Source organism: Scardinius erythrophthalmus (genome assembly GCF_964197995.2).
Source record: "Scardinius erythrophthalmus genome assembly, chromosome: 1".
Taxonomy (NCBI): domain Eukaryota; kingdom Metazoa; phylum Chordata; class Actinopteri; order Cypriniformes; family Leuciscidae; genus Scardinius; species Scardinius erythrophthalmus.
The window spans coordinates 16,676,053-16,701,692 of NC_138221.1; the positions used below are offsets into that span (position 1 = coordinate 16,676,053).

Consider the following 25,640-nt stretch of genomic DNA (forward strand, 5'->3'; position numbering starts at 1 on the left):
AGTGGTTGGTTCACCAGTGTTTGATTAAAATGATTTAAAATAATCAAAATGTTATAGATATAGAATTTTAAACTAATTTTAAATGCATAGCAATGCATTTTATTAAAGGAAAAGATACTGCTAAATGCTTTACATTGAGCCTATAATGAGCCACGTGAGACATTAAATCAATACTAATAAATATGAAGTGTTTTACTCTTGGAAAAATAGTGCTTTGTGGTGATCTTTATCTGCTAATGTTCAGTTTCTGCACATATAAAATATATACTCAGAATTTTTGGTATCGGATCGGATCGATTCTGAAAAAAATGGTATCGTTGCATAATTATTTTAATGACTACTTTGAGAAAACCACTTTCATGATCCCAGACTAAGGTTACAATTTAAATTTCTGGATTGTTTTGAAAGAGTAATAGAGAGTGATGTGTTTATTTCAAAGTGAATTTATTTTTTCAGATTACATGATTTGTCAGTGTATTTTACAGTTCTTTAAAGTAGGAAATGCAGAATAGGTGTTCATATTTTACTCTCTTAGTGTTCATGTTGTAATTCTGTGTCGGTGTTGTGAGAGGCAACACTTTTGAAAGTGTTGAATTAACATTTTGAGGGTTGTTCCCATATTTACACTTTTAAAGTGTTGAAATTAAGTATATTGGTGTTGATTTCCAGATTTTAAATTTACTGTGTAGTAATTAATGTAGTTATTAGCCTATAAGATCAAACTATATTTAGATTGATCTGGACATTATGCTGCTGTAATTATTTATCTGCAGTGGTTGATGAAGATGAGTGTCATTTTTTTGTGTTATTGATGTTTTATCCATGCCATACTGTGAGAAATAGGCTAACAGTATCGTCTTTTAATAGAGCAGTTTTACAGGCTTTTATCATGTATCCTGACTCATAATGTGTTTCTAACAGCAAACACTCAGAATAAAGTGAGATGATCTGCTGATGATCCTGAATGGCTTGTTGAATGAGTGTTGATAGTCTGAGGCTCATCAATATTAACAGATCTGCTGAAAACACTCTTTATTTCATGACAATAGTTTCTGTTTACACCTCATTTATTATGCTGATGTCCTCAGATCTCCTGTGAATTGACACTTAAAGCTCATTTCATTGGTGTCAACAGACTGAAGGGAATTTGATGGTTACTATACATTTATTTCTGTTTATGATTTTAAAGGTCCCGTTTTTCCTGTTTTTTTTAAGCTTTGATAACTTACAGTGTGCAATATATAACATGTTCATGTTTCGCGTGTATAAAAACACAGTATTTTTCACACAATTTACTTATCTGTATACCGCTGTTTTCACTGTCCGAAAACGGGCTGATGACTTCCTTGTTCTATAAAGTCCCTCCTTCAGAGATACGTAATTGTGCCAGTGGTTCCTGTGTTGTGATTGGACTAGGGCTGTCGCGATAACCGCAATATCGCAGTACCGCGCTAATGACAAGCCAACCGCAGAGGAATTCAAGTAACCGCAGCAACCGCGATATTCGCTTGTTTTCTTTTTCATAAGGCTATTCCCTCCTTGTTTTAAACTTCGTGCATGTGTATTGAATGTTAAATACGTTAATAATGATAATAAGACGCGGCGATCATGGTTTTATCATGGTGATTTGTAAAGATCTTCGTGGATTTGCTCTAAACAGACAGTGAATGAGAGCGATCGACTGAGCGCGTGCGATTACCTGCGTCTGTCTTTGAGGTCAAGTCACAAGTCATATTCGTGAAAAGGTTGCCGTGGCCAAGGAAAGTTAAATATTTGTCCTGTCATCCTTTTAACGTTTAAAATAAAGGGTATTTACCACGAATGGCATCAGTGACAGCGCTGGTCAGCATCCACAGCGCGAGGAACTCGCGGTTGCGGGAAACAAAACTCAGTGAGTCACGCATTGAATCAATGCCATTTGTCTCTATTAAAGGAGAACTCCGGTCAATTTTAACATTGAGCTCATTTTTTTGTACATTTGGAGTGCTGTCAATACAGAGAACAATGACAAAAATCAGTGTTACCTACACCGAGTTATTCTATTTTTAAAATTTGCACCCTGTTGACTTCAATGGGGCAAGTTTTAAACCTGCTTTTAGCCTCTTAACATCCTTGATGTGTCATTACAAGTGCACAGAAAATGTGAGTGATTCCTTCTGAGTGAACACGAGTGGATCTGACTGCAGTAGATGTAAAAGATATGTATAAAAATGATGTTATTTAAGCCAGCGCAAATACCTGTGTTTACATCCTGTTTTTCGGTTGAAGTCCAAAGTAGTCGATTGCCGAGTTCACGCGCATAGGTTTAGTTACCTATGATCACGCGGGTGAACTCGGCAATCGACTACTTCAGCGTTACCCATGCAACGCATTGCTGGTCAGCTGAGCCTTGAAAAGTGGAGCTCAAAGTTAAAAATAATTAACCTTGTTTCATTACTATCTTTTAATGAATCAATCAGCGTTTTTGAACGTGTTGTTAATGAATGGTTTATGACTCACTCAAAGACAGTCGGTCCGTTGCCGTAAGAACGGCACGCTGAGTGACAGGATTTCAATGCGGAGAGACGCTGTTTTGTTTCGGTTTATTGGTTACTGAAAATGTACTCGTTTTTGTGCATGCTGATTATTTATATAGCAACAAATAAATATAAATAAATTAGGGATGCACCGAAATGAAAATTCTTGGCCGAAACCGAAAACCGAAAAAGAGGAGACCAAGGCCGAAAACCGAAACACCGAAAGAAATTATGCCAATTATTGTTAGTACCATTGCATTTATGGCTATGACTGTGTACTAAGTTTACTAAAATCAAGGCATTGCAATTGCATAAATTAATATTAAAGTTTCAAAGAATAAATCCATTAAAATTTTATGCAAATATTTATTTAGCATTTGCAAAGTATAAAATTAAATGTTTAACTTGACCCCACTCATGTGTACATTAAATAATAATGTAAAAGCCTACTGGCCTGGAGAAAGGTTTAAAAATGAAATGTTCTCTCATAAAAACAAAGTGCATTGTTGGGATGTCTGTGTTTTGAAAATCGCTGTCCGTGGGTCACTCTTAGATATATTTAAATACGTCCACACCGCAGATGTGTAATGTTGCTTCAGACAAGCACGTGCAGGTCGCGGTGTCTGCTGTTTGCGTCATCACAACATTTCGGCCGTATTGTTTCGGTGATAAAAGTCTTTCGGCCGAAAACCGAAAATTTTCGGTGGCCGAATATTCGGTGCATCCCTAAAATAAATCAAAATAAATTAATAAATGCGGTAAAACAGCATATCGCGCTATTGAGCCACTCAAAATTACCGCAAGGGAAAATCCTTCACCGCGACAGCCCTAGATTGGACAGCAACTTAGCGCACATTGCCGGAACGGTCACGCCTCTTACCATAACGCAAATGCATGCGCTCAGTGTTATTATAAACATGCCTTCAATATTACCATATCAATTTGAGCCGGAATCAGACCTGGAGAACGTAGATGAACAGGATAAATTAGAACCTGTTCAAGCACGACTTTTGCAGGATGTTTCACAATGGTAATCAGTTTATTTAAAAGTTGTCATACTTTTACGGTTAGCTGTTACCTTGAATTGGTTAAATTGTAATCTTAAATGTAACAAATAGTTATAAAAGCTTGTGGTATATGGTTTTGTCCATCTGTCGAATTAACGATGGTGTTGTTGAATTTTTTAAATAAGTGCATTGTTTATTCCTGCCTTAGTTACACGTGAGCACGAGTTTTGATTAGTAGCCTAATATATGTTTTATAGGTGTACATCTGGTAACTGAAAAAATGCCAACGAAGATTGAAAACTTCTGCTGCAGAGAAATACAAAAAGTACTTTAACACCTCCTAATTAAAAGTTTTTGTTGTGTATAGTTCTTTTGAAATTTTCATCCAAACAATTTTATATAAATACACTTTATTTTCACCATGAATATAGCCTGAAAAGTTGCCATGTTATGTTAAAAAAATCGTTGCCATGCATTACAATAATTTATTTCTTAAAATTTACAAGCATATGCATTTAATTAAAATTAATCCTTTTTTTATGAGGAATGAACAGAAACATTAAGTAGAATCAAGAATCAAGTTGTGCTTTATTGTCTAAAACGTCTCAACAACGCATATTTAACACGCGAGTACATATAAAATGGTTTAGTAATGATTCATTAGTATGACAAACACACTCTACAAACGCAACTCTTCCTCTTCTCCGTGGGAGCGCAACAAGACCACGCCCCCTTTTTTGTGTATTCCTGTGGATGTCTAAAAATCTTCTTAAATTAAATACAGATAAAACTGAAGTAATCATCTTCGGGAGAAAGGATCAGAGATTAAAGACTGCCACCCTACTGGAATCAAAAGGTTTTGAGGTAGCAGAAACCGTTAAGAACCTAGGGGTAATTATTGATAGCGACCTAAGCTTTAAAAGCCACATGAAGGCAGTCACAAAATCAGCTTTTTTTCATTTAAAAAACATCGCAAAGGTTAAAAACTTCATACTAACAGTGGATTTAGAAAAGCTTATTCATGCTTTTATTACCAGCAGGGTTGATTACTGCAATGGTCTCTTCACTGGGCTTCCTAAAAAAACAATAAAACCTCTTCAAATAATTCAAAATGCAGCAGCAAGGCTATTGACTAGAACCAAAAGAAGAGAACATATTACTCCTATTTTAAAATCTCTACACTGGTTACCAGTGACTTATAGAATTGATTTTAAAGTCCTTCTTCTCCTTTTTAAATCATTAAATGGCCAAGGACCTCTCTATATAACAGAAATGTTTGAAACTTATAGCCCTATAAGATCACTAAGATCTGCAGGAAAATTTCAATTGGTACAATCCAGTGCTCGTACTAAGCAAGGAGAGGCAGCTTTTAGCTGTTATGCGGCTCGTCTTTGGAACCTTCTTCCAATGCATATTAAGACCTCTCCTTCTATCTCTGTTTTTAAATCTAGGCTAAAAACTAAACTTTTCTCTGATGCCTTTTACTAATTGGGGGGTTTTGTACTTGATGTTTTTTTTTTTTTTTTTTTTTTTTTTTTTGACTGACTGAACTTGTATTTTCTTTTAACTTGTTTTAATTATGTTTGTATTGTTATGATGATGTGAAGCACATTGGGTTACCGTTCTGTGTATGAAATGGGCTATATCAATAAACCTGAACCTGAACCTGAACCTGTGGGCGGAGGTTAGTCAAAAAAACTGTTTTAGTGACATCATTAAAGCAGGAAGTAGAGGGATGTAGTCCAAACCGACCGTTCGCTGTAGTCTTTGAAAGGAGACTTCTGTTAAATAAAATATCTCGCTTGGCATTGAACTTTGAGCTTTATAATTTTACAGGTATTATTTATACTCTAACAGCAACATTACACACTAACTAAAGTTTGAAACATGGAATGATGAAGAACAGGACCTTTAACTGTTTTTATTACCATTATTCATATTAGGAAGAATTTAAATTTGTTATATTCTTTTTTTTATTTCTAGATACCTGCATTTTAATGAAGAAGCAGAATAATGTTAGAATAAGCAATACAAATAATGAATTAGTTGTTATTTCTCACAGGGTTATTCACTTGAGCTTGTGTTTCTGGTGTCTCTCTTTCACATGCGTATGAATGGAAGTCTGTGTAAGGAAAAGTCTACTGTGAACGTCCATTAATAATTCAAAACGTTTTTAGTAAAATAAATATCAATCTCAAAATTGGTGTCAAAATATGGCAACAATGGGATTTGTCCCTGGATTCAGGTTCGATAATGTTTTAAAAATAATAATTGGAAGATAAATTTACCTCATTCAAGGAAAGTTTCAAGGACATATAATCAATTGATAAAAATGCATTCTGCAAATGATCATAATATTTTAGAAGTGCCATTTATTTGTTGCATAGAAGTGTTTATTTACTATAAAAACAAACTCAGTAACTGATATATTTTAGATTTTGGGCAGATCAGCTCCTCCCATGCCAATTGCATCATCAATGAAGCTCCTCCCACACCAGTCACATGGTCAGTGAAGCTCCTCCCACATAAATTCTCCATTAAATGCTGTAAATTCCCATCAGCTACAAGTGAAGACGAGCATCAGAGCATCAGGAAGAGCTGAAATCTGCAAAGACTGAGTTTATTAAAGAGGACAGTGAGAACATGAGTGATCCAGAACCCTGCAGAATGAAACACACTGAAGATCCTGAAGAACCAAGAGGTTTGTGTTTATTCTTCATTCATTCATGATGCTGAAGAACATTCATGTTAGAAACATTCAAGCACTTCATCACTTTTAGATAAACAGTTCAACTATGAAATGGTACAGAATGTTCTGGGTTTTTCTTCAACAAATGGTCAGTAAAGGGAGGTTTGAGACATTTTTATATTGATTATCAACATCAGATCAAGCTAATACTATTTTTTACTGATAAATAATCAATTTATAAAAAGGCATCAAATTATCATAATTTTTTATAACAGTTGTCTACTTTCTACTATTTAGGGCTCACTTTCAATTTATATTTCTTTCAATTAATTATTTTGATGTACTGAAAATTTTATTTAATACATTTTTCTTTCATGTCAGACCTGATGGAAGGGAAGGAGGAGAGAGAAGAACTGAGTGAAGTGGAGGAGGAGAGAGAAGAACTGAGTGAAGTGAAGGAGGAGAGTGAAGAACTGAGTGAAGTGGAGGAGGAGAGTGAAGAACTGAGTGAAGTGGAGGAGAGAGAAGAACTGAGTGAAGTGGAGGAGGAGAGTGAAGAACATCATGTCAAACCTGGAGAAAAACCTTTGAGTCGCTCAAAGACTAAAAAGACATTTTTAAAGAAAAGAAAAGCCAAGAAATCTTTCACCTGCACTCAGTGTGGAAAGAGTTACACACGCAGAGATCGTCTTGAGCGCCACATGAGAGTTCATACAGGAGAGAAGCCGTTCTCATGTGATCACTGTGGAAAGAGTTTCACACGTAAAGATAATCTTGATGTTCACATGATGATCCACACTGGAGAGAAGCCGTTCACATGTGATCAATGCGGGAAGAGTTTCACGCAATCATCAAACCTTAAAGAACACATGAGGATCCACACCGGAGAGAAGCCGTTCTCATGTGATCAATGCGGCAAAACATTTATTAGAGCATCAGACCTGAAGAAACACCTGATAGTTCATACAAAGGAGAAGCCGCATTCATGTTCTGTGTGTGGAAAGAGTTTTTCACGGCTGCAAACTTTACATGCACATCAGAAAACTCACACTGGTGTGAGAGAGTACATGTGCTTTGAGTGTGAGAAGACTTTTACTGCAGCGGACAGTTTAAAACGGCACCAGAGAATTCACACTGGAGAAAAACCTTACAAGTGTTCACACTGTGACAAGAGATTCAGTCGAACATCATCTCTGAGATCACATGAAATCTTGATCCACACTGGAGAGAAGCCGCACAGGTGTGATCAGTGTGGACAGAGTTTTGCTTTTATAAGTGCTCTGAAGCGACACATGATGATCCACACCGGAGAGAAGCCGTTTTCATGTGATCAATGCGGCAAAACATTTATCTGTGCATCAGTCCTGAAGTCACACCTGACAGTTCATACGAAAGAGAAGCCACACTCATGTTCTGTGTGTGGAAAGAGTTTTTCAGTGCAGTGTAATTTACATAGACATGAGAAAATTCACACTGGTGTGAGAGAGTACGTGTGCTTTGAGTGTGAGAAGACTTTTACTACAGCGGGCAGTTTAAAAAAGCACCAGAGAATTCACACTGGAGAAAAACCTTACAAGTGTTCACAGTAGCCGCGTTTCCATTAACCTTCAAATTGCGCAAATTGAAATTGCGAATTGTAAATACGCCCAATGGAAACTAGGGCTGAAACGATTAGTCGACATTGTCGACAATAAAAAATTGTCGACAAATATCTTTGTTGTCGAGTAGTCGTTTGATCCCACGTGACCTAATGTAAGGGCCTGCAATATCGCGACTTGACCGCTACGGCGCTGTAGCGCTAGAGTGTAATGCAGCCGTTACAAATGCTATTGCGGTAGAAGAAAACACAGCGCGAATTATGACGGAGTGCAAACGAATCCGAACTAGCTAGGTGTGTAAAAGTTTCACAAAACTTCAAACCAAGAATGCTGTCGTGTGCAATACATGCAAGGCGTAACTTGCTTTTCACGGGAGCACAACATGCATGATAAAGCACTTAAAGAGGAAAAACCGTCACGAGACGAGCCGGTGAGAGGTGAATGTTCTCCAGCTGGAGCTAACGTAAATAACTAAATAAATATAGAGAATGCAATACTACTAATAATAGCAATAATATTAACAATAATAATATAATTACAGTAATGTGATGATTATTTTTGCATAGAATAAAGCTTGATCGAGCTTAGGAGTCAGGGCTGTTTTTATTATTGTAACTATTAGTTATTACAGTCTTATCACTTGCCTGTATTTTGTTCCATATTCATGAAGACTTACAAAAAGAGATGTTATGAAGAATATCATGTCAGTTATTTTTTATACTGTAAATTAAAAGGTGAATGAGAATGTCTCTGTCAGCTCAGCTGTCAATTTTTTTTAAATTGTGTTCGTATAATATTATTTGCAGTTTAAGTTTGTCTGTAATGCAGCTGATAATTTTTTGTTTTGTTTATTTTTTTCTATTGAAAGAGAACCGAATATTTAACCAATGCTTTTTGCATTTGTGTGTGATTTGAGTTGGACAGAAATCTGAAAACTTAAAGAGAATGTTTAGTTGGCTCAAAGTTCATTAAACCAACCATTTCAAAAGCTGAAGTGATTTTCTTTTTTTATATATTATAGTTAGAATATGTATAACTCAGTGTTTTAACTAATTGAAAAGGCTGAATAATCGTTCCAAACTTACTGATTAGTCTGCGAAATAATCAACGATTAGTCGATTAATCGTTCTAATAATCGTTAGATTAATCGATTATCAAAATAATCGTTTGTTGCAGCCCTAATGGAAACACGTAATTTTCGCAAAAACTCCCAGTTATCGCAAAAAAGTTTTTACGCTTACATGAGCTGGTTTTTCAGGCAATTCGAAAAAGAAATATTTCGCAAAACTGCAATGGAAACAGTTTTTGCGCATGTACAGGTCACCTGACTTAGAAGGCGCGGTGTGTTTGGACAGAATACGAGATGGACTTCTTGATCCAGAAATACTGGATTCTAAACCTCAAAGAAATGCCACAATAGAGACCTCGGAGCAGAAATGAGTGAGAAAAACCCAGAAACACCTCATATGTGCTGCTCACAGACACAGTATAACTTTACTGAACATTAATGCTTGGATAACACGTCTGTTTCCTTCCATTAATAATAATGTCTAGTGAGGTACGTGGCTGTGATATATATATAAACTTACCAACGTCCGTTGCCATGTTTTTTGGAATGACTAATCGCGAGAGGAAAAAATGACGTTTTAGTCGCATAACATCGCTTAATGGAAACGCCATCATTTCGCAATAGTTTTTTTATCGATATGTAGAAAAAATCGCAAAAGTTTTGCGCAAATCTTTAATGGAAACGTGGCTACTGTGACAAGAGATTCAGTCAGTTAACAAATCTGAAAACACATAAGAGGATCCACACTGGAGAGAAACCACACACGTGTGATCAGTGTGGAAAGACCCATATGAAAAAAACCTGCATGGTTCATAAACAGCAACCATATATCTTCCTTACTTAAATCGGCCAGAATTACCTTCTGTGTTTCATGTAAGGCCAATATATGTCCTATACAAAATCAGACCGATTATGGCCCATTTCATACTAAATAGCACACATACAACTTGTAGGGGATGTTTGCGTTATATATGAATACTGTTAAAAGTCTTATGAGTTTTACATGACAAAAGTATGCAAATGTGTATGGTATTAGGAGAAATATATAAAACTCCATATAAAATTCATATATAAATCGTTTAAAGTTCTAATATTGAATCATGTGCTAGTCAAATTAAAGTCATATAGAATTTATACACATTTTTTGTCATTTGTTTATGTGTTTCATACAGATTTCATGTTTTGATGACCAACATCTGATTCACTTATATGCAGTTTGCAGATTTGTAAATTGTACAGTGCAGAAGCCGGTTCGAGGATTACTGTCAGAGTATCACTGACCTTTATGAAGACTGTTCATTTTCCTACAGGATTTGAAAGAGCAGTTATAAAGCAATGACTTTGTAAGACCGTGTATTTACATTAATTGTGAACTGTCTGGGCCTGTTGTTTGTGAACAAATCATAACATATTATTGCAAATGAACAAAGTTGAGTCAAATATGTTTCTAGAACAGTGATTAAAATGTTGAAAATTGGCTGTAATATGTTTTTGTATATGAACTCTGGTGGTGATGCACTCTAAAAACTTTTAATATGATTTACTAAATTTTTTTTGTTTGGTTAAACATTTTTAAGCAGTGAAATCAATTACATGCACTATATATTAACTGAGTAAATGTAAGTAAAAACCAATTAAATGATCTGAGTAACTGCATTTGATACATTAACAAATAAAAACAAACTGTGTACATTAACTGTGTTTATATGCCAGTAATATTAACTTTATTTCCTTTAAACCTTTGTAAAAATATTCCATACAACCACCAGTATAACTATGTTACATGACATTGGCCTTTATTGTCTTTGAGTAACGTTAGCCTACAGCAATGCAGCATCATTTTGTACTATTTTTAACACATAGGCTATACAATAATAACCCAGTTTTTTATATGTCCCGATCCGATCACGTGATCGGAAATCGGGCCCGATCACGTGTTTTCAGACTCGATCGGAATCGGACGTTACCTCCCGATCAGGACTCGGATATATATGTATATATATTCTCATTATTTTTTAACACATCTATAGTTATGCGGTGGCACAGAGTTACGCCGGTTTCACACTGCACGCGTTAGCAGAGTGTAAGCAGCGCAGGAGCAGTGCGTATGGTGAGCAGGGCAGGGGCAGGACACGCGCGTTTTGCTTTCACACTGGCAGCTTTTGTCACGCGCGGCTGAACCGCGGGTTGTGTAGGGCAGGTTACAGACAGAGTAGGCTACTCTATAATGGATAAGTTGGCATTGCTTTTTTCGTTTTCAAATACATTTAAGAATAAAGACTTGTCAAGAAGCTTATTTTATTAATAATTTCATATAACTTTTTGTTCATCTTTGTTTTTATTGTCATGGCAACAAGTTTGTTTTTGGACATTTGTTTTCTTTTTAAATTGCTGTTGGTCATTTGATTGACTGTTTAAAACACAATAGATATCATCAATGCACTTTTTGGATAAAACTGCGGTGTATTTTGGCCATGATCAATGTATTGTCACTTTAATTCAGCAAAAGCGGCGCAGCAAAAATAGACTCGGCGCCGAAACGATCGCGGCACTGCTGCTCTGCTCTGCTACGCACTGCCGCGCCGCCTCTGCGTGCGGTGTGAATGCTCTAAAGCCTGGTTTAATCTGTTAACATGGGCGGCGAAAAAAATACGCACTGCACGCTCTGCTAACAGTGCAGTGTGAAACCGGTGTAAGAGTTAGGAGTGCAGTTCCTAAAAGCACATTACTGGCTTTGCAAACACTGTAGCACTTTTATTTTTTATTTGTTCACATGCCTGCCGGGTATTTTAAGTTGAGGTGCTATTTGTTTATATATTAGACTTTTTTATATTTACTGTTGCACTAAAGTCCAAAAGTGAAGAATTTATTTATTACTTGATTGTTCAAGCTACCTCACAGAAGTGCTCTGTTTGTTAACAGAGTTGTTGAATGTTAAAATAAGGTGAATTAAATAAAAAATAAGGAACATCCTGGATCTGTTTTTTCGCTCTTCTTTATTCTTTTTTTTATGTATTAAGTATCGGATCGGGACTCGGTATCGGCAGATACTCAAAATCAAATGACTCGGACTCGAGGGCAAAAAAACCTGATCGGGACATCAATAACCACTACGCTTTTCAACAAAGCAAATAAAAATTGTTGCCACTCACACACTTTGTCCATTACTATAATATCGGTAACTTTCTCCAGGTTATTTTCCCGGCAAATAGAGCAAGCAGCTATGTGTGGGGTCCGACCTGCATGACGTATTTGTTGCCTTCATCCTATAGTGTGCGTGGAAAGTGTCGGTGTTGGTGACGCGGCGTTTGTGAACACACTGGCGCGCTTCGCGCCCAGGATTTAAAGAGGTCATATAATGTAATTTTTGTTCAAGCTAATATGATTCTTTGGGGTATAAATTAAAAGTTTGTAATATACTTTAATTAAAAATTCTCATTAGTATTGTAAGAAAACACTCCTTTTACCTGGTCAAAAACAGCTGTTTTCAGCACGCCGTTTCAGTGCATGCGTCTTTAAATGATAATGAGCTTAGCTCGCCCCGCCCCTCTGTTCTGTGCGTACACCGTTTGTAACACAATAACCAATTCGTTGTTTATTACAAACATGGGATTATGAATTATATTGAGAACGTCGTACATAGAAAACATGCCGTAATGTACCGAGTGTAAAAATAGCCGCATTCATCGTGAAGCGTGCAGCAAGCGATTTGCAAAGATTAATATAAAGATTAATAAAACGTTACATTCACTTCAGTTCTTCTGGAGGTGCAGCAGGAACACGAATTGTTGGTACGATCCTTTTTTCAGGAGCAGCTTCTTAGTAAAATAGCTTTATACTGACCATCGTTTGTAAAGCAGTCTGGTGAAATGATTCGCGCAAACATGAAAGCATTGACGTTGTGGGGAATTCCCTTCGAAAACAAACTCAGACACTGCGTCTTCAGCGGTTCGGATTTAGGAACATCAAAATGACTGCTGTGTTCGTTATTACACCCAAGAACACCACAATCGCTTAGAAGCCATTCTACTCAGTGCTCCAGCTATCAGCGATGAACACGCCGGTTGGCGTGAGGGCGGGTCTGTGTTGAAACGCTGCTGTCAATCAACCATCGTGGGAGGGGCGTCGATTTTGTGACGTCACAAAATCGAACAGCTTGATTCAGGAGAGGGGGAAACATATAAGAAGATTTGGATGGATTTTTATCATTTTATGATGGTTGTGTACAGGCACTGCCAACACACATTTCAGTACAATCAACTTGTAAAAGTGCATGTACCATTATATGACCCCTTTAAGATTGTACTATTTACAGGGTGGCCGCGGGTCCTTAAAAAGTCTTAAAAAGTCTTAAATAAAGTTTTCCTAATAAAAGGCCTTAAAAAGTATTAAAATGTCTTAAATTCAGATTCGATAGGTCTTAAATATTTCTGGTCACATAACCGCTAAAATTTCTCCAGTCTGACGGACCTAATGTCCGTCAAATAACCAGTGAAGCATCTAATCGCGAGAATGATTCAGATTTTATTAAACATCAGGGGTCGATTAACGCTTGTCAGGGACACGTGTTTTGTTTTTTCTTCTTTTTTTGAAGGGAAAAGTGAGAGATAATTGTAGGCCTGCTACTTGCTCAACCGGACAAACGCCCTGATTAAAACAATTTTTAATATAAAAATAAAAAATAACTAGGGAATCACCGAAAACGTGAGGATGATTCTGTTTTATTTCATTTAATGTAAGTGGCGATTGATAGCGTATAGTTTATAATAATATAGGCCAACGTAATACTGACGGTAACAATGTTGCTCTGTTGAGGCTCGCGCTGTTATTTATAACATATTATAGTTAAGAAACAATATATAGCCTAGGCTACACATGACCAGAGAGCTGTTTTCCTGAATGCCATCAAGATTGAAACCGAGACTGATTTCATAACAGTTCAGCAAACAAATAGTTAAAATTAAGTCACTTACATTTTAGACGCAATGACTGTTTTTGTTCTGTTTCAGCAGCGAAAATAGTTCCAAACAAAGATCAACGCAGAACCATAGCGCATCTCACAGCAACACTTAGCCGTGTTTCATTAATGAATGATTCAGCGTTTTGAACGAATCGGTTGAGTCAAAGATTCAATTACCCATTCATAAATTGCCTTATTCTGAATAAATCAGCTGTTTGAACGAATCGTTTGAATGAATGACTCAATGACTCGCTCATGAAGACGGTTGCCTGCCGCCTCCTACTGGCGGGTTAGTTTCAAAGTATCATTCTTTTCAACATTCCTTATTTGTATATTCAAAAATATTTAAAATAATCTAATTTAATACAGTTATAATTTTTCAATGTAAATTATTTAATTTGATTGGTAACAGATTTGTAACAGCCTAGTGCCTTATTATTTTAATTTAATATATTGATCAAATTTAAGAATTTGAAATGAAAGATGGAGCAAACATTTAATAACATGAGTGTTTTCAAACAGTGATGTAATGAAACATTGACAATTTAAGTTTAAGTTGAAGTGTGATATGTTACCATATTATCATGCTTAACACTAAGAATTTGAATAATTGTAATGTGATGATCAGATGCAGATATCTAAGTGTGGTTTGTGGGTGGATTATTTATTTTTAACAGTGGATTCGGGTGACTCAAAGTGCACTTAAAGGGACACTAGGTAACTTTTTAACCTTAACTGAACAGCTTCGGAGTCAGTGGAATGGTTATATTACTTATTTCGGGTTGAATGGTGGTGGTTTCGCACCCCTCTGGTGCCCGAGAGCGGAAAAAACTCACTTGCAACTTTGGGACGCGGGTCGGTGTCAGGAAGTCTCGCGTGACATCAGGTCTCGCGATGTAACGAATTGCTTGACGGCACTGCACACGTACACGCCCCTATTCAAGCACCGGCGGGCTAGCTATAAGCAAAGGGCAACGATAGATTGAGTTATGGCTGAGGCTGAGCTTGTAAAAAAAGAAGCAGAAAGCTAGGAAATCTTTGTCGGAGGACCAACGAAAGAGGAAACAGGAGACTGACAGAGCAAGAAGTCAGACTCGAGTAAATATATCGGACCGGCTTTTTCAGAATGGTGAGAACTGAGAGAAACAGAAGCCTGCAAAACGGATGCTGATCCTGCTGTTGCACTTGTAAGTTAAGTATCTTTGGATTAAACTGTGTTTAATATTTAAATTTCAAGTAATTGTGACCTCAGGATGTTTGCTATTGTCTGTAAAGGTTTTTATTATGATCGCTGTCTGTTAGGGGCTTACTAGTACACTAGATACTATAACTTTGATGTTAGCATTGTCATTAGCAAACACGTTTGATTTCTGTAGTTGTTTGGCCGTTCCTCTGTCGGTTTTATTTGTGTAACTTACACTTTTATTTTATGTCACTAAGTCAACGCGTCTGATAGTAGGCAATATCAGACGCGCAAAATGTTGCACATATCATGATCGAGCTAGAAAAAACGTTCTGATATTTTTCTTAGACAAGCAAAGGTAAACCATCATTCTACCAGATGAACTTATAGACCTTGCTAATATAACTTAGACAAATATTAGCCTCCGATATATATATTTTTTATGCTCATGCCCATTCTCCCAAAAACAAACAAACACGAAAGCAGTAGTTTGCCTCGTTCATATCGTTCGTTCCCGGTAAAAATACTAGTATGCATGACAACACAATAAAAAAAAAAAAATCGCCATCAGTTGGAAAGAAAGTATTGCTTTTCGGTAGACATAACTGGTTTTGAAATAGCCGGTTCCTCTGCTCAGCTGGGTTGACAGCTGATCAGCTGGGTTGCTCGTGGCGAGGGGGGAGGAACAGCAGTTCGTTTTTACGACAGAGTGTTTGAAAGCATTATTCTACCAGACACTAGGGGGAGCTCGTAGAGAAAAAACACTCAGACTTGCATAATGCCCCTTTAAAATGTAAAAAAATTTCTTCCGGGGGGGCATGCCCCAGGACCCCCCTAGAGGTACCAAGCTCCACCCACAAAAATAATGTGGGAAATACATTAAACTATATGAGGATCTACAATTAATTAATTTAATTTAATTAATTTAATTAACTTATTATTAAAATACATTATTAGGATGTTACCACTCCGCCTCATTTTGAGCCAGGAAAAACCCTGTTATTAGTAGTAATGATTTCATGAATTTTTTCACTGAGAAAATAGAAAACATCAGATCCACAATTGTAAACGTTCAATCCTCAATCGCGCCTTATAATTCAGCCTCAACTATCACCCCGCAAGAACAATTACAGTGCTTTACAACTATAGAACAAAAAGAGTTAAATAAACTTATCATTTCCTCTAAAACAACAACATGTTTATTAGATCCCATACCAACTAAACTATTGAAAGAAGTGTTACCTATAGTGGTAGAGCCTCTTCTTGCAAGAAAATGACACCTATGAAAAGTTTCAGTCTGGGTTCAGGCCGCACCATAGCACTGAAACTGCGCTCGTTAAAATCACAAATGATTTACTCTTAGCTTCTGACCAAGGCTGTATCTCAATACTAGTTTTACTTGATCTTAGTGCTGCGTTCGATACTATAGATCACACAATACTCTTAGATCGACTACAAAACTATACCGGTGTTCAAGGACAAGCATTAAGCTGGTTCAGATCATACCTATCTGACCGCTACCATTTTGTCTATTTAAACGGAGAAAAATCGAGTAAACTATGGAGTGCCGCAAGGATCTGTGTTAGGCCCTCTATTATTCTCAATATATATGCTGCCACTTGGAAATATTATAAGGAAACATGGAATTAGTTTCCATTGTTATGCTGATGACACTCAACTATATATTTCATCACGGCCGGATGAAAAAGCTAAATTATCCAAATTGACAGAGTGTGTTAAAAATATAAAAGATTGGATGACGCGCAATTTTCTTTTATTAAATCCAGATAAGACAGAGGTACTAATCATCGGTTCAAAAAACCACCCACAAAACCTCTCACAATACAACTTTAACATAGTAGGGTGTCCTGTTACTTTATCCTCTACAGTAAAAGACCTGGGTGTTATATTAGACCGCAACTTGTCTTTTGAAAATCATATTTCATATGTTACAAGAACAGCCTTTTTCCACCTTAGAAACATTGCTAAGCTACGTAATATGCTATCAGTTTCTGATGCAGAAAAGTTAGTTCATGCATTCATGACCTTGAGACTAGATTACTGTAATGCTTTATTAGCTGGTTGTCCTGCATCCTCAATAAACAAGCTACAGTTAGTCCAAAATGCCGCCGCTAGAGTTCTTACTAGATCAAGAAAATATGATCATATAACACCGATTTTATCATCACTACATTGGTTACCTATAAAGTTCTGTATTAATTACAAGGTATTGCTACTGACTAATAAAGCCCTAAACGGCTTAGCTCCAGTCTATTTAACGGATCTTCTATCGCCCTATAATCTATCGCGCTCTTTAAGGTCACTAAATTCGAGGCTTTTGGTCATACCTAGGATATCCAGATCCACCAAAGGAGGGAGAGCATTTTCACATTTAGCTCCAAAACTCTGGAATAGTTCCTGATACTGTTCGTTGCTCAGACTCGCTCTCCCAGTTTAAAACTAGATTAAAGACGCATCTCTTCAGCCAGGCATTTATATAACATTTTTAATCTTACAGTTTAATCCGGTCTCTACTTCATAAACGCCAGAGGAGAACTGGCCCCCGACTGAGCCTGGGTTCTCCCAAGGTTTTTTATTCTCCATTAGGTCACCTGATGGAGTTTTTCGGTTCCTTGCCACTGTTGCCTTTGGCTTGCTCAGTTGGGGATACTTAATTTGATTAATCGATTCAACAGTGCTATTGATCAGCATTACCAAACGTGGATGTTTTACACCAGAAACAAACACTGATGTACTTTTTTATTTAATACTGTGAAGCTGCTTTGATACAATCTGTATTGTGAAAAGCGCTATATAAATAAAGTTGACTTGACTTGACTTATTACATAAACAGCTATTGATAATGATAATGTAGGCTATTTCTGGTAACGCTGTTGAGGGTCGCGCTGCTTGTCTCTGTGATAGATTTTATAGTAAGAAATCAAAACAAATGAAATGAGCATAATGGCACACATAAAAAAACTCACAGAAGAAACATACTGAGGTAAAAATTCAAAATGTTGATTTTTTAATTTATTTTATTTAAGTAACATAACATGACGGGAGCTATTTTGCTGAATATTCTCACAATTGCAAATGTTACATTGATTTTAGTTCAATAAACAAGTAGTTAATATTAAATTATTTCAATTACTTAGGTTAAATATTACATATACGTATGCAATATAATGTGTATTTCCATCACAGGTTTTGGTCTTAAATTTCATTCAAAGTGGCATTAAAAAGGTCTTAAAAAGTCTTAAATTTAACTTGTTTATATCTGTAGACACTAGGGCTGTTTTCGACTAAGGATTTTCATAGTCGAATCTGATTCGTTAGATTTTGCCGTAGTCGACTAGTCGAACCTTTTTTTTTTTCTTTTTTTTCAGATAGCAGCTAGATTTTTTCCATTTCAAACAAAAGAGCTAAAAAACACATATATATCACACATATATCATAACATTTCATAAACATGAGGAGCAATATGAGAGAGAAATTTGGTGATGGTTGTTTAGGTACATTAAACCACGTAAAGCTTTTTCACGCCCATGAGAACCGCGTGGAGTCAACTCACAGCCGCTCCGCTGCCCTGCTGAAAATGTGAAGCAGAAACGCTTAATATCAGATAACGTCCATAATAATTGGACTCTGGGTTCGATTTTTTTTATCATTTTAAGTGGTTATGTGGAGCAACATGAGAGGGGAATTTGGTAATCATTGTTTCAGACATCCCAAGTCTCCCCAAGAGGGACCTCTTGGGGACCCCCCAAGAGCTTTGACACAATTCGAACACTGTATATACACATACATTTTACATGTAGAACGTATTTGTTTAACTTACACATTAACAATCAGCAATGTTTCTCCAACAGTCTTCTCTTGCTTTGGCAGCAGAGACCGTATTGTTTCGAGTTTGAAATACATATTTAAATTCATCATAATTATGAATGATTATCTCTTGCTCCTCCGCGTAAAAATATATCGCTCTCGCTCTACCCGCGATTGGTTGTTCAGTGTCGACGTCACTCTTTTATGTGCACGCGCGCGTGGAGTAATCATAGCTTGAGGATCAAAGCCTGAGTTGACAGAGAAAGTTGATGAGCTGCATCATGGTACCAATAAAGCCTGATTGCTTCGGTTTGGTTTTGTCAACTCAAAACTAATCCTGTAACCCCGAGTTTGTTCAGCTACCTTCATGGTACAGGCCCCAGATCAGCAGATCAGATCCTCACACACAAATTGCATCATCAGTGAAGTTCCTGGAGCTTCACTGACCATGTGAGGAGTTCAGCAATAAATGCTGTAAATTCCCATCAGCTGCAAGTGAAGACGAGCATCAGAGCATCAGGAAGAGCTGAAATCTGCAAAGACTGAGTTTATTAAAGAGGACAGTGAGAACATGAGTGATCCAGAACCCTGCAGAATGAAACACACTGAAGATCCTGAAGAACAAAGAGGTTGGTGTTTATTCTTCATTCATTCATGATGCTGAAGAACATTCATGTTAGAAACATTCAAGCAATTCATCACATTTAGATAAACAGTTACACTATGAAACGGTACGCCATGTTCTGGGTTTTTCTTCAACAGATGTTCAGTAAAGGGAGTTTGAGAAATTTTTATTGACTTTTGATTGTCAACATCAGATCAAGTTAATACTATTTTAACTGTTTTATTGTACATTTATTTTATATCTGGTTCCCAATTTGCAATTTTGCAACAACATTACCAGAATTTTAGTTATTTTCAATATAGTTTACAAAACAGTTTTTTTTTAGGAATAATCAGTAAACACCAAGTTACACGGCGCACGCTCAGCTGCGACGACACAGCCTGTCAGTCTTTTGTTTGTTTGTTTTCCGTCGTGTTTTGTCATGTCTCGTGTCCCTATGTTAAGCAGCTCAGGCAAAAAGCTTGACCTGGGCAGGATTATTGTTTTGACATTGTTAATCATATGGCTACTGGATAATTGCGAAGCTTTACGACCAGGAATCAGCGACTATGTTCCACTCACCTATGGCCGTGATGAGCTTCTCCAACTACGCTCCTCCTCGCTCTGCCTCCAGAAGCCAAAAGTGAACCTACCACGCGAACTCCGACCAAGAAAACGGGGAAGGAGAGGTGGGGTACGTACCAGGCTGAGGAAACGTCCCTTCCGACCCCCACTCCCCACCATTGTTTTGGCAAACGTCCGCTCCCTCCGAAACAAAATGGATCTGCTGCATGCCAAGTGCCAGTTTGACAGGACCTTCAGGGATGCCTGTGTCATCGCCCTGACAGAAACCTGGCTGGACGGGACCATAACGGACTCTGAGGTCAGTCTTGATAACTTTACCATCCTGCGGGCTGACAGGACAAGCAAGTCTGGTAAAACTAAAGTCTCTGTTGACTCTCTGCTTCAATGCATTGATGAAGTCAACAGCTGGATGTGCCAAAACTTTCTACAGTTAAACAAAGACAAAACTGAAATCATTGTGTTTGGAAACAAAGATGAGGTTCTCAAGGTGAACGCATACCTTCACTCTAGGGGTCAAAAAACTAAAAATCAGGTCAAGAATCTTGGTGTGACACTAGAGTCAGACCTTAGTTTCAATAGTCATGTCAAAGCAATAACTAAATCAGCATACTATCATCTGAAAAATATTGCAAGAATTAGATGCTTTGTTTCCAGTCAAGACTTAGAAAAACTAGTGCATGCTTTCATCACCAGCGGGGTGGATTATTGTAATGGACTCCTCACTGGCCTTCCCAAAAAGACCATACGACATTTGCAGCTCATACAGAACGCTGCCGCCAGGATTCTTAGCAGAACCAGAAAATATGATCATATCACACCAGTACTCAGGTCATTACACTGGCTGCCAGTTACTTATAGGATTGATTTTAAAGTATTATTACTAGTATATAAATCATTCAATGGCCTAGGACCTCAATACATTGCAGATATGCTCACGGAATACAAACCCAACAGATTACTCAGATCATTAGGATCACATCAGCTAGAAATACCAAGGGTTCACTCTAAGCAAGGAGAGTCTGCTTTTAGCTATTATGCCAGCCACAGCTGGAACCAGCTTCCAGAGGAGATCAGATGTGCTCCTACAGTAGTCACTTTCAAATCCAGACTCAAAACACATCTGTTTAACTTTGCATTTAATGAATGAGCACTGTCACTGTTTGTCCGACTGTTTATACTGTGTCTTATTTTAGTCTTTATTCTAAACTGTTTTAATTATTTTAAGTTCTTTCTTGTTTCTTTATTTTAAACTGTTTTGTATATTCTTATTTCTTCTGATTATTTTTAATAGTATGTAAAGCACTTTGAATTACCGTTGTGTATGAAATGTGCTATATAAATAAACTTGCCTTGCCTTGCCTTGCCTTGCCTAAAGGTGGTGGTGTCTGCATCTTCGTTAATAAGCGATGGTGTGTTAACATCAAGACTCACCGCACAATCTGCACACCCGATGTAGAATTGTTTACTCTGTCTCTACGGCCTTTCTACCTCCCGAGGGAATTCCCGTGCATGGTGATCAGCTGTGTTTATATCTCCCCAAATGCTAACACCCGGTTGGCAGCGGAGCTACTAGCAGAGGATGCTAGCTCTATGATGGCTAAGTATCCGGATGCTCCGCTCTTCATAATGGGTGATTTTAACAACTGTAGATTGGACTGTGTTATGCCATCTTTGCACCAGTATGTGGACATTCCCACGAGGAAGCACAACACCCTGGATTTATGTTACGGAAACATCTCTGATGCGTTTGGTGTCCAAGCATATCCTCCACTCGGGTACTCTGACCTAGGGGTGGGCGATATGGCAAAAATATCATATCACGATTTTTTTCAGGAAAATCACGATTAACGATTTTATCACGATTCTTTTTATGTTGGTTTTACTATTTTGTGACTGAGAATTACAGCCAAACTAATATCCATATTTTAAAAACAAAGCTTTAGGTAACAAAATAGAAAAATGGCAGACAGGGGCAAAGCTAAAAATATTTGTCATTATTTTCTTTGTTAGCAAATATTAAGATTAAAGATACACATTACATATACACAACTTAATATACAAATTAAATAGGCTAAACAGTGCTTTATGTTTTCAGCTACAGTATATGTGTATTTAACAGTAGCATTGAAGTAATTAAATGAACAAATATGAAAATAAAACAAAACAGACTTCACTGTATAAATTATACATTGATACTTATTAAAGCTACTATTAAAGTTATCAGTCAAGTGATTTGAGTGATTTTCTCTTTGCATTTTGTTGTTTTATTAACATTAAAGGGATAGTTCTCCTAAAAATTCAAATTATCATAATTTACTCTCTCAAGTTGTTTTAAACTTGAATAAGTTTCTTTCTTTTGTTGAAAATAAAAGTTATTTGGAAGAATGACCAACAGTTGATGTACCCCGGTGACTACCATAGTATATTTTTCTCCTATGGAAGTCAATGGGGACCAGCTACAGTTTGGATAGTTCATTCTTCAAAATATTAATATTAGAAAAATATTAGAAAATATTAGAAGGAAATTAATACAGGTTTGAAACAACATTAGAGTTCGTAAATGATGAGATTTTTTTTATTTTTGGGTGAACTATCCCTTTAAGGACAAGCGGCAGCGTGTTTACTATTGCTACTGTCTCTTTAGAGCTGCGCGCGACGCGTCTAATATACATACACGCATTTGACAAGCAGATTTTCTCTCAATTTTCTCAAGTTTGCTTTCACTTTAGACATAACCGACTTTGTTTATGTAAACCTTGTGTGTATTTAACAGTATACTATAAGCACAATAAGACTCGAAAGATAACTTAACTTAGTCCAGTATCCAGGCACTGGTAGACAGGCTTTTAGTGCATGTGAGCTTCACATGTAACTTAGGCTACGCGCTGAGAAACGCATACGTTAGAACAGCGCATCAGCACGCGAATTAAATGTTTAACAGACAAGGCATTAACGCACATGCAAATTATGAACTTTTGTGAACTGCAGTCTCCTGTTCCGCTGCGTTAACATTTTATGTGAATATACGTTGCGTTGTTCGGTATGTTGGGACAGAGGCGCCAGAACAGATATAATGCACGATTCTACGATATTTCTTCAAAAGCAGATCGTGGAGACATTTTAATCGCCCACGATCAAAAATCGTCATATCGCACACCCCTACTCTGACCACAATGTTATTGCTTCCGCTTTACAAGTCGGAACTGAAACGCGCTAAACCCACCATCCATAACGCCGCAATCTGGTCGGAGGATGCAATTGCACTGCTGCAGGGATCTTTAGCGTGCACTGATTGGGATATTTTTCAAGGAGACTTGGAGCACAGGACTTTGGTAATCACAGATTACTTAAAATTCTGCATATCATCTACCATACCCACAAGGACATTTAAGAAGTACCCCAACTCCAATCCCTGGATCACATCACATATTAAAATTACAATGAAAGAAAGGCTCAAAGCCTTCCAGCGTGAGGACTGGAACACTGTCAACACACTAAACCAGGGTTCACCAATCTCGGTCCTGGAGGGCCGGTGTCCTGCAGAGTTTAGCTCCAACCCCAATTAAACACACCTGAACCAGCTAATCAAGGTCTCACTAGGCATACTAGAAACTTTCAAACAGGTGTGTTGGAGCTGGTTGGAGCTAAACTCTGCAGGGACCGCGGCCCTCCAGGACCGAGATTGGTGAACCCTGCACTAAACGGACAGATTAAAAATGACATAACCAAGGCCAAACTTAGGTATAAAGACAAGATTGAACAGGAGTTCAGCTGTATGAACACCAGACAGGCTTACCAGAAAATTAAAGTTCTTACTGGTAAAGCATCTAACACCGGGCACAGCATAACAACTAATCCTGCCACTTCTGCTGACTCTCTGAACTCTTTCTTTACACGCTTTGATACCGTTGACCACTCTGCTCTCTGTGATGAGCTGCTCAGTGCCCTGCCACTAGACCCCCCATCTCGGCCTCCGTTTACAGTGGAGGATGTACGCCAGCAGTTGAGCAGGTGTAAAATGGGCAAGGCATCGGGTCCAGATGGCATTCCAGCCAGGGTGCTTAAGCTGTGTGCTATGGAGCTGTCCCCAATACCAACACTATTTTCTGGGACTCTCTCAAGTCGGCACACATCCCCACAGCCTGGAAAACCTCCACGATCATCCCGGTCCCAAAGAAGCCCCGTCCATCTGAGACACATCACTACAGACCAATTGCACTTACCTCCATCATGATGAAGTGCCTGGAAAAGCTCATCCTTCACTCCATCCTCCCTGCTGTTAGACCTCTGCTGGACCCATATCAATTTGCCTATAAGGCTAAGCGGGGAACGGAGGATGCCGTGGCATGTCTCCTCCACCCCCTTCTGCAACATCTTGAGCCACCTGGTACCTTTGCATCTATCCTCTTCATCGACTTCAGCTCAGCCTTCAATACAATACAACGGCACCAAATGATCAGGAAGCTCCAAACCCTCAATCTGTCCCAACTCTTCATTCACTGGATTCACAACTTTCTCAGCAATAGACCACAAGCTGTCAGAATCGGATCAGTCACCTCATCCACCATAATCACCAACACCGGCGCTCCCCAGGGGTGTGTACTTAGCCCCTTCCTGTATACACTCTATTCCAATGATTGTACCAGCCCTTTCCCTGTCACCACATATTTCAAATACTCAGATGACACTGCCATTCTGGCATTTTTCAAGGACAGTAACTCCATAACTGCTTACCACCAGTCTGTCACCCACTTCACTATGTGGTGCTCCGATAACTTCCTGGAGCTAAATTTAGACCAAGGAGCTACTCATCCACACCCAAGCCCACACCCCGGATCTGGCACCTACTATCATTTACAACAAAATAGTTGAACGTGTCAACCACTTCAAATACCTTGGACTCATTCTGGATAATAAACTTACCTTTGAGCAACATGTTATCAATACTCATAAACGTTCCCAGCAGAAACTTTACCTTCTCCGCAAGCTCCGTGCCCTCTGTGTCACCCCTAAACATCTCTTACTGTTATACACCAGCATCATCCAACCCATCCTTCTTTACTGCTCCCCCTGTTACTATAATATGCCATCCATCACCAATAGAAATAAACATCATCAGCCTGCCTATTATAGACCTCGCCCACCAAAACAATAAAGCCAACGCACGCATGGCCCGGACTGTCAGTAGAGACCCAGATCATCCCCTCCACAGCCACTTCTGTCTGCTGCCCTCAGGCCGCAGGTACAGGACTTTGCGGTGGAAGCGGGGAAGCTGCAGATGTGTTGTGTGTGTATTTGTCCATGTTGTTTGTATCTGACAGTGTTTGTGAAAAAGAATTTCCCCCAGGGGACAATAAAGATCTATCTATCTATCTATCTATCTATCTATCTATCTATCTATCTATCTATCTATCTGATAAAGTTGTATTTGTCAAATATCATGTTATTCATAGTTATAAAGATTCTTCTTAGAGTAACGTTGGGTTGATGAATCAGCACTGTACTGTTTGTGTAAAAAAAAAAATTAAGAAATGCTCTGTTTATAAAATAAGGAAAATCATGTCAGGAGTAACAGGGTTGAGTGAAACATGTAGGATCTGA

At 37.8% G+C, this 25,640-nt stretch overlaps 1 protein-coding gene across 1 annotated transcript in view; it reads left to right on the forward strand.

The window, feature by feature from the left end:
* The first annotated feature begins 6,040 nt into the window (after window positions 1-6,040).
* Window positions 6,041-25,640, forward strand: part of LOC308695139 (uncharacterized protein) — a 35,686-nt gene continuing 16,086 nt past the window's right edge. The window contains exons 1-6 of the mRNA XM_081373125.1: window positions 6,041-6,224; window positions 6,594-7,798; window positions 20,089-20,337; window positions 23,974-24,096; window positions 24,162-24,753; window positions 25,077-25,281. Of these exons, the coding sequence (XP_081229251.1) occupies window positions 6,167-6,224; window positions 6,594-7,798; window positions 20,089-20,337; window positions 23,974-24,096; window positions 24,162-24,753; window positions 25,077-25,281 (2,432 nt within the window). The 5' untranslated portion in view covers window positions 6,041-6,166. The remainder of the gene's footprint in view (window positions 6,225-6,593; window positions 7,799-20,088; window positions 20,338-23,973; window positions 24,097-24,161; window positions 24,754-25,076; window positions 25,282-25,640) is intronic.